General features: G+C 40.2%; 1 protein-coding gene across 1 annotated transcript; it reads right to left on the bottom strand.

The window, feature by feature from the left end:
- Positions 1–381: 381 nt before the first annotated feature.
- On the bottom strand, positions 382–9063 carry gucy2g (guanylate cyclase 2g). Its single transcript, XM_069160433.1, has 21 exons — positions 8725–9063; positions 7588–7936; positions 7395–7504; positions 7029–7211; positions 6762–6906; positions 6335–6470; positions 6120–6223; positions 5772–5938; positions 5510–5650; positions 5334–5417; positions 4533–4637; positions 4327–4398; positions 3987–4155; positions 3707–3862; positions 2846–3023; positions 2383–2523; positions 2006–2198; positions 1374–1548; positions 932–1030; positions 605–696; positions 382–507 (listed from the first exon to the last, which is right to left on the bottom strand). Exons 1-21 carry the CDS (start codon positions 9061–9063, stop codon positions 382–384), a joined length of 3264 nt encoding a protein of 1087 aa, XP_069016534.1.
- Positions 9064–9858: the final 795 nt, after the last annotated feature.

Below are 9858 nucleotides of genomic sequence, written 5' to 3'. Positions count from 1 at the left end.
CTGTTTGCTTCTCATGAAGTCAAGTGTTTTGCATTTCCACTCTGGTCTCTGTCCACATATTGTCTCTAGTCCTCCTCTTGACAAGCGTTTAAAACAAACTTGTTTTCCAAGGCATTGTGTGAGACTTTGAAATGTTAAATTTTCCCGATTCCTAATTTTCTTCTCTAAATGTGCACTGCAGTCAGCGTGGATTCTGTCATGTGAGCTTTGGTCAGGGTTTTCTGGGTCTTCTTGGCCACTCCTGGTTTCTAGAGCAGGGATATAAATAAAAACAGATCAAAACACGACGTCGGATTTCATACGAAACATACAGTTTGACTGACTGTGCTTGGATTTACAGTGCTGGACTTGTTTCTGTGTCACTTGTCTGTAATATAGATCTTATTTGTCTAACTGTACCTCTGTTTGTACTTTGAGTGTGTCAGTTGGTGGAGAGTTGTGGACAATAAGAGGAGGATTAAATCCATTTTTCTCCAGCAGCCAGTAGGTCTTATGAGACCCTTTACCCTGTCAGGGTCACAAACACACTCTGGTTGAAAACAAGTAAAAAAAAAAAACAGTGGCTGTACAACTTATTGGGGGAATAAACATGCACACAAGTCACCTTCATTATGATTTCCCCTCTTTCTTCCATCTCAAATGATCCATCCTCGACCAGAATGTCTGCCGTGCTCTGAGATATGTGAATCTTCAGGGCTGTGCACAATGAGGAGATGCTTATTTGTTTTGCAGGTGTGAATTTTAAAGAGTTGAACAAATCTCAGAGGTACTAGATTAAAAATGAAAGGGCCATAAAAGTAATTAGACTACAACCTCACACCACACCTTTAAAATAAACCTATATTTAGCTCAAGTGTTAACAAGAAGGTTTAAACAATGCAATTGCAATATCGATGGTCTCCATGAATAATTACTGCAGGCGCTCACTCACGTAAGCTGTTGCTTTCCATGCGAGACGCCATGTTCACTGTGTCACCAAAGAGGCAGTAGCGAGGCATGGTGGTGCCCACCACTCCGGCAACCACCGGACCTACAAAAAAAACATTATTTTACATATTATTTCTCAAATGTTATCTGTTCAATGAATAAACTTTTTTTTAAAAAGTTTCATTTGGTACAAAATTGAGGCCATAATGTCTGAAATGTGCGAACAAAACCATCACTGTTCATGATTTCTGGTTCCCAAAAAATATGAACAAATATCGAACAGTACACAAGAAATATGCAAATACAGTAGGGTTCCAAATTATTCCAAATATCTTGCTCAAGAAAAAAACAGCAAGAAAACCACCTATTTAACTGTTATTAAATAAAACGAGTTTTGAAGATACTGAATTGGCTAATTTGAGCTGTAGTTGTCCCTCATCTCTTACCTGAGTGTATCCCAACGCGAATTGCAAGACTGTCAGTCGGCATATGACGGATCCTGAAGACCTTGATGGCACTCAGGAAATGCAGAGCCATTGTGGATATCTCCAAAGCGTGCTGGTTGCCGTTGCTGATGGGTAGACCGCTGGCTACCATGTATGCATCGCCGATTGTTTCCACCTTATAAAGAAGCAAAGACGGCAGCACAACAAAAGGTATTTAAAAATGTTGACACAAATATTTTTGCTGAGAGTTGGATGAGATGATTGATACCACTTCCATGTCTGGAGGATAAATATATATTTAAAGACTGGAAATAGGGGACAGCAGCAGCTGGCTTTGCTCTGTCCAAAATCTGCCTTCCAGAACCTCTAAAGTTCCCTGTGCACTGGATCATTACTTGGCTGGTCAGTTTTATACCTCAGCTTTTGTATGGACTAAACAGACAGGACTTTTTTGTGGTAACTAGCGAGGTCTGGACCTATAGTGTGTAGATTTTCCTTACCATTTTTGTTACTTTTGAACATCATCTCTTTGCAAGAAAGTCAATAATCGTAGTTACCAAAATGTAGACGCTGTACATTCACTGTACTGAAACGTATGTTGGTCACTCAATAAAATTCTCAATGTCTCTTACTTTGTACACATCGTACAGCTTGATGATGTCGTCGAAGAGACTGTAGAGGTCGTTGAGGAACGTCACCACCTCCATCGCGGAGCTGAGAGAGCACATGGAGGTGAAGCCCACGATGTCGGAGAAGAAGATGGTCACCAAGTCGTAGCTTTGCGGCTCCACTGACCTCCCTCCCATCAGCTGATCTGCAATGTACCTGCAACCAGTGAAACAACAGCACCGCCAAGGTAAGACCAATCTAGATCCAGTTACGACGGAGTCCAGTTTGGATATTTTTAGTCACGTTATCCGCCTGGCTCTATAGCACAGTTGATCAAATTTTGTACCAACTTTTAGACAAATTAGACAAAATAAAAATAAAATGCAGTTACATTTGTTACCTTGGTAACATGCTGGAGAGAAGCTTGTCTGCGCGGGTCTTCTCCACTGTGAGCTGATTGGTTCTCTCCTCCACCACCTCCTCCAGGTGATTTGCATATTTCTCCAACTTTTCCACCATATTATCCAGTATATTTGCATTACTACAGTACAGAAAGTCATCATCACCTCTGTTAAGGAGCTTTTGGTCGAGTTTGGTGATTTCAAAAATAACTTTTAGAAATTTATTTGGAAATTTGTCCACTGGCCAAAGAAAGAGGGATGAATTTTTGGTGTAGGTTTACACTTTTAAAAGATCATTAACGCTATCAGATGGAAAGTTTGGCTCGTTTAACTACTGATACATTTATTTTTTGCACTTAAATGAAAATGTGCCAAATGTTTCAAGTCACAACAGGTATTTTGAAGCAGACAACAAAAGAACATTTTGCGACATGGTATGTTTAACAACGTGCGCAGCCTGACCCATCTGGACTGGTGTCCCTCAGCCGCCTCCGAATAAACCCAAACTGCGGTCGGTGGTCAGGGTTTTCATTCCAGCAGGCTCTCATTAGTGCGTTAACGTTCTCGTCGCACAGCTGGTCAGACAGCACCGGTCGGAGGGGTTCCCCTTGGAAAGGAGTCCTCAATTGCATAACAATCTCTGGAAGAAACATCGAGCACCGAAGATATAAATGTGTAGAGCTTCTTTTTGGTGATTTTATTTTGGATATTTTTAGTCATGCTAGCGATGTGGCGCTGCTGGTCTTTTGTCAACTTCGATGTGAACATTCGTGATCAGCAGACATGAATCTTTCTGAATTTGTTGTCCCTAGACAATTTAGTTGGTTTAGTAAAATGTGTCAACAACTATGAGAGGGATTGCCATTAAATGATGTACTAACACCCTCCTTAGGAAAACTTTGGCAAAACCCCCCCTTATCAGATATCATTAGACCTTGCCTGAGAATCACCACGTTCTGTTCATGTTCTGTACAACCATTGATCCATTGCAAATGGGACCTAGCAATAGCAAACTTGTAATATTTTTTAATGGTGCCAATTTGCAAAATTGTAAAGAAATATAGATACAAAAATTGGTTCACATGTTTGAGTCTAAAGCTAACTACAGTAACTGACCTCACGGCAAAAAAAACAAAAACAAATTATGTGCCAATTAAAATGCAAAATATATTTTTTGGACAATATTTAGTACTAACCATCAAAATGGTTCTAATATAAAATTAACAAAGCTGTTTTTAAACAGTGTACTGCAGCATCTCCAACATCTGAATGTTTGGAAATGACTAAATAAATAGGTAAAGGAAATTAATGAATCCTGCCAACCTTTGGGGTCCAGATTGATGTCTTGATATGGACCACCTTTGGAGTTGTACATGAGCTCCCACATGATGATGGCAAAGCTGAAGACGTCACCTTTGGGCGTTCCATTGTGCGGAAGGCTGAGTTGTCTCAGAAGCTCGGGAGCTGTCCACAACATCTCTACAACAAATTCAATTCACCTCACATTTATTAATTCTCCTTCTTGCTGTGATGAACTTAAATGCTAATAGATTTAAGATGACACCTAGATCATTACTGAGCTCTTTGATTTCGACTTGCTCACCTTCATATTTGGTGTTTTCGAGTGGGATGATCTTGTTTTTGCACCCGTATTTAAACTCCCACAATCCGAAGCCGGAGAGTTTGATTTGGAGTCGGCTATCAACTAAACACGTGCTCGGCTTTAGGTTCCCATGAAATTTGAGGCTACTCTTGTGAATGAACTCCATTCCCTGGATGAAAAATAAACACATTTATGCCATGGAAAGGTTCAAATAATTTTCCAAATAATCATAACAGAGTTTTGTGAAATTTGTGAAGCTTTGGTTGTATTCAGTGAACAAAAGGACTTTCCAAGCACAAACTTGGAGCAAAAAACTTGCTCCATACATAAACAGACTCACATTGACAATGTCATATGCAAAGGACAGCTTGAACATCCCGTCAAGCCCAACGTCTGAAGCCCTCAGAACATCCTACAGAATAAATCAAGGGAGCATTTTCGATAACATAAAAGTTTAAATAACAACCAGTTAAAAGTCTAATTAGGAATGATTGTAACTCCAATTTTTCTCGCATTAAATTCTGCAATAACTTGTTTTTCACTGACCTTTAGACTGCCTTTCCTGCAGTACTGGATGACCAAACAGACGTTCGGTGGCTCGATGCACACACCAAAGAACTGCACTAAGTTCTCATGTTTCATCTCTTTAATCTGTCTTAAAGAGTTGAAGATGGTTAGGCACAAAATATATCCTTTCACGGGTTAAGAAAGAGGTAGAATGAGGCAATTCTTTTGAGAAAAGGTTGTTTATGTTAAACCCAGTTATCACGGCAAAATGTGATATCGCTACACTTACACGATATCTCGGCGTGAGAGTTACACGTTTTGTCGTCATGGTCATGTGTCTCTTACACGCTTTGTCTGTAGTGATTTCTAGAAAAATTTAACTATTTGCAAAACACTTGGTTGGACTGAGGGGAAAAAAAAGCTTGCTTGGGGTGAGGACAAATGACAAACACACGGTCAACTTTATTTGAACTTCATTGTCTCACATGGCAGTCTGTGATCCTTCGTCAAATGACATTTACATGTGTGTAAGTTTGACCTGTAAAAAACATTTTATAGACATCCTCTATCCTCCGCAAAACGCGTAACTCTCACACCCAGACAGCCCCGAGCGTAGCTATCCCACGTTTTGCTTTAGTAGACAGGCGTGTGTATTTCACACTTTGCCGTGATACTGTGTTGCTTTGTTATATTGCTAATATACATCACTCTCTTTAGTTAGATTTACTGCACATGGATTTTACTATTGTAAATGTTTTTGAGAATAAATACAAATAAAAAAGACAGATAAACCAAAAAAAGATTAAATTAGATAAGTCGGAACAAAATGAGAAGCTTTACCAAATTGAACTCCGTGATGATCGAAGGTTTCCGGAAATTACAGGTAATGGGATTTTTGATATACTTGATGGCCACTTGATTTCCCTGTTTGAAATTAAAAAAAAATGACGTCAGCCGAAAAGAGACTCAACATGTATTTTATATGTGTTGCTGTAGAATCAGATTAAAACTGGTACCTGGTGGAGACCAATGGTGGTGAAGACAAGTTCTTTGCCTGCCTTGTCCTTCAGGTCATAGCTGTTGTTGGAAAAATTGGAAATAGAGCTAACGCTTTCACTCTGACTGCGCGTGGTGGTCAGAGATAAACCCTGAATTCTCTGGAAGAGACACAAATACGTTGCTTGTGAACACAAAACTAGGCATACAAACACTTTGTAAATAAGCTACTCGTGCACTTTCTATCCCTTGTCCCAACAACACAGCTCGAGTGCTCATTACGGAGGGCTCTCTGATGATAGTGATGTCGCTGTAGTTGATCATCCACCAGCAGGAGTCATCCAGCCTCGTCTGGAGTCGAAACTTCTGCAGCACGAGGACGCCGATGCACAAAACTGCCAGCACACCGATAACGGGGAAGGTCAGGAGCATAGCCAGCACTGCGATGTCTGTCCCATCAAAACAGTGAATTATAATGTGGTTAACTTGGCCTGAATGTTTTTTGTTCTTTTTAAATAGGTATAAAATTGGGTGTTGGTGGTCTAAAAGGAAAAACGTAAACTGAGGTAATTGTCAGATTTACTGGTTTCATAAAGATGCTTTTCTTTAAGTCGTTAACTGTTGCTTTACCATTCGTCAACCATTCACAGAGCTCGTTGTTGAAACCACAGTCTGGCACATCAGTCGTAGGTCTTCCTTTCGGCCACACCACAGAAACAAACCTCGATGTTGATCTGAAATAATACATTTTCGTGTGATTAGAACTTCACATGATACGTAATGTGCGGATTATTATTCGGACAGACTTTAAAATGAGATTTTTATGGTATAAAAGTGTTTGTTACCGGACATTTTTGGTGTGACTGTCATAATGGAGGATGGGCACAAACTTGGTGATGTTTTCTATATTCTGCAGGTCATAAATGGAATAGTCCAAGTTTCTCTCCCCCTCTTTGTCAAAGTGAACCAGTCCAGAAGCACCTGCAATGATAAGCCATTAGTACGTTAAACTGTCCCTGAAAACTTCCAACTGAAGGAACAGGCTTTAAATGGAAACTGGTGACAAAGTGTGTTAACATGGACATGTATGGAGTATCCTGGCATTCAATTATTCTAAATGCTTTAAGAGCTGCGAGTTGCAGCATCAGATGACTGTCTGCATTGTGAACATTTATTACACCAAAACACACACTGAGAGTTGTGTTATTTTTCGGACTACTTTCCACATTGGCAGAATAACCTCACGATACAGGAATTAAAGCACATAGCTACCATAAAATCGAATGTTGCTTCTGTTTTTCAGTGTCTGTAGAAGCTGCCAGCCGTCATGAGGATCTTTGCCATCTTTCAGGACTTCCTTCAGTCCCATTGCGTAAAGAAGCACTGCGTCATGCAGGTGAGCAGAGTAGGGGCTAACCTGAAATACATTAGATCAGTGGAAAGAATGTCAAAGTGATTCAATTACAACATTTTAGCAATATTTTCCAACACAATTTTCCAAATTCATGTTTTTATATTATGTCATCAGTGCTAACTTGCCTCCCTCTCAGATGTCAGGTTACTCCGAAACGGATGTCCTTTTAGCTTTTCAAAAACTTGCTTGAAGAAGTCGTAATACTCGTAGCCATCGTAGGATTTCTGGCCAATGACGAAGACCATGTCAAAAGCTCTGATGGCAGCTTGGTTGATCCTGTTGTCCAGTGCATATTTCCACAAGTTATCCTGCCTCCGGAAAACAAGATTAATGATACAGGAGAAACAAGTTAGGAAAGAGGTGTTTTCAATGAAAGCTCATCTCTTTTCTGTCTTACCGGCCTGCGTTTCCCAGTGTCCCCACTTCTTTCTTTCTTTAGTTGAATGTGTGTAACTGTTTAATGCGTTTTTACTCACCACGCTGCCACTAACCTCAAAATGCTGCATGAGGAAGAAGACGTAGTCGCCTTCCATCAGACCTTGACGCTCGGCCTCCAGCAGCAGAGCCATGGTGTCCTCTCTGTTCGTCATCACCACGATAACTGCAGGGCACAAGAAAACATCTGAGAAGAGGAATTGTGAGACACGAGAGGTGCAGATGTGCTCGTAGAAGCCCTTTTCGTACTTCTGGCGACTGTTGAAATGTACTTCACATTTTGATAAAGCAGCTGAAGGTCGCTGGTGTCGAACTTAACCGCTGCGGCCAGCTTGAATTTGTCTCTCAGCAGGCTCTCCACCGTCGTCCACAAACCGTCGACTTTGTCCCACGTGTTCGAGTCCAAGCCCCCTCCGATCATCGCTACGTGGCTCCATCCGAAGAACTCCAAGGTCTTCCCCAGGACCTCGGAGGTTCTTTTGAGAGGAGGCACTACTTTGATGTAGGAATCGTAGATGTCACCGTTGTCCATTTTGGAGGATTGTCCCACAAAGCCAAACATCGGGATGCCCCATGTTGATGCAATGAGACCGGTTACCTGGAAAGCGGTAAAAATGTGCAGCAATAATTAGAAAAAATGCTGAAAAACACAAAAAAGGACACAGAATTTTGGATTTATTTTTACATTTAAAGCTGCAGGTGTCAGAGCCTCAAAAACTTATTTTTTCATTTAGATGTCATTAAAATTAACCTTTTATTTACTTCTGTTCATGTTTTTTTTTTCATTTTGATTGGAATATTAAGGGATTTATATCCTAAACTGTTGCTAAATGATCCTTTATAATAAGAATAACTCAAAAGGGATGGAAAAATCTTAAATTTAGGTAACATTATTCAGTTGAAATGTATTGTTGGGATGTTTGCTAATACATCAAAAATAATTATAAATGCAGATATTATTTTTTTTTTAATATATATATATTAATCATTCATTAAGTTTCTAACTTTTGACTAAAATTTTAAGAATACAAAGAAAGCGCTCAGATAAATTCAGCAGAGTAAAAATGACAAAACTTCCCTTAGGCTAAAAAAATCTCAAGTGAAGTACAATTACCTAAAAATATATATATATATATATATATTTTTTTTTTTTTACTTCCTAATACTGCAGTGTAATAGACATGGTAAAGCAATACAAATACAATAACAACTCCATGAAAAAGCAACTGATAAGTGTTACTATTATTTTGTCCACCACATTTAAAGACTTCTCTGTTCCATCACCACAACCTATTCATCCTCCAAAATGACTCCACAGTTGAACACACACCTCTAAAACAGTTTCAGCAAACCAAAACAACAGCATCAATGTCACCCGAGACGCACCTCGGCTTCTTCCGGACATGCAGGACCGAAGAGCGCAGACACGTTCTCCCTCCATACTTGCTGAATGAACCCTCCCAGGGACTCTTTGGGATTACAGTCTGTGTCCTTGAACACAAAATGCAGACTGTAGTTGCCCAGGAAGGAAGTGTTGGTGTTCACCTTCTCCACGGCTATCTGGATGGCAGAGCCCAGCCGCTGGGCGCTGAAGGGGAACGACATGTTCCAGGGGGCCTGGAAGCCGATGAGCAGCTTGTGGTGTTGAGACCCGTCGGTGCCATTCTGGGTGACGGCGGCGGCAGTCAGCACGAGTACGAAGTGAAGCACCAGGACGTGGCTCATGCCAGAACAATAGTCCGGCGTCAGCATCACTCTCATCCTATCAGTTTGCTTGATGCTTCGGGGGCTTAAATACTCAACTTCCCTGGTGATGCTGGACAGTTGTTTAGGGAGGAGAAAATTTAAATATGCGGAGGAGAGTGGGCGGTACAGAGAGGAATTATATCCATCATTTTCTATTCTTTTCTGGGGTGGAATTCTTTTGACATTTTTAAAAACAATCAAAAGAGGCTTTTTTTCCCCTCTTCAAATTAATGCATCAAGTTCTTACAATAAAAAGTAGAAATTCTGCTTTTATTTTGTCTCGCGATTTAGCAAACTTTCAGCTTGTGTCTGTCAAAGATCACATAAACTCATTTTCTGATATCATTATGACTTAATAAGTCCTTTATTAGATTTTAACAGTCTGTACATTCCAAAGGTATCACCTTTATGCCTGCCTTCATTATCACTCATATCCATAAATCTGGTGTCGAAGTTCATTGTTATCTCTTTTACCTCCAACACAGTGGACACACTTCCACTTCATGCAAAACAGAAGAGGAGCAAATGCAAAATATTAAAGTTTATTCAAAGAATGCAGGTTCATTTTATTTTTGAAAAAAAAATAAAAATGAGGCAATACAACAAAAAGTGAAAACTGTTGAAGCTCTTGTGTTATCTGCTCCTGCTGGACTCAGATGAGGCAGGTTGAGCCTTGCTTGGTGCAGAGAGGTGCTCACACCTGTGTGCAGTTTCAGGTGCTAATGACCACAGGTGGGCAGCTTGGTACATTAGTGGTGTTGCTGGCTTCAGCTG

This window comes from Embiotoca jacksoni, unplaced genomic scaffold, assembly GCF_022577435.1.
Source record: "Embiotoca jacksoni isolate LCO1_2020_lvr unplaced genomic scaffold, fEmbJac1.0.p SCAF_26, whole genome shotgun sequence".
NCBI classification, from domain to species: Eukaryota; Metazoa; Chordata; class Actinopteri; family Embiotocidae; genus Embiotoca; species Embiotoca jacksoni.
The sequence above is the reverse complement of the archived record's forward strand: the minus strand, read 5'-3'. Positions and strand labels throughout refer to the sequence as shown.

Bases quoted from the DNA above. Each gene is read 5' to 3' on its own strand.
- gucy2g (XM_069160433.1), bottom strand. From the start codon at position 9,063: ATGAGCCACGTCCTGGTGCTTCACTTCGTACTCGTGCTGACTGCCGCC. The intron at 5,939-6,119 runs GTAAAGCAACAG...TTGATGGGACAG, and splicing joins CTGTGAATGGTTGACGAATG to ACATCGCAGTGCTGGCTATG. The intron at 5,418-5,509 runs GTACCAGTTTTA...AATTTCAAACAG, and splicing joins CCACCATTGGTCTCCACCAG to GGAAATCAAGTGGCCATCAA.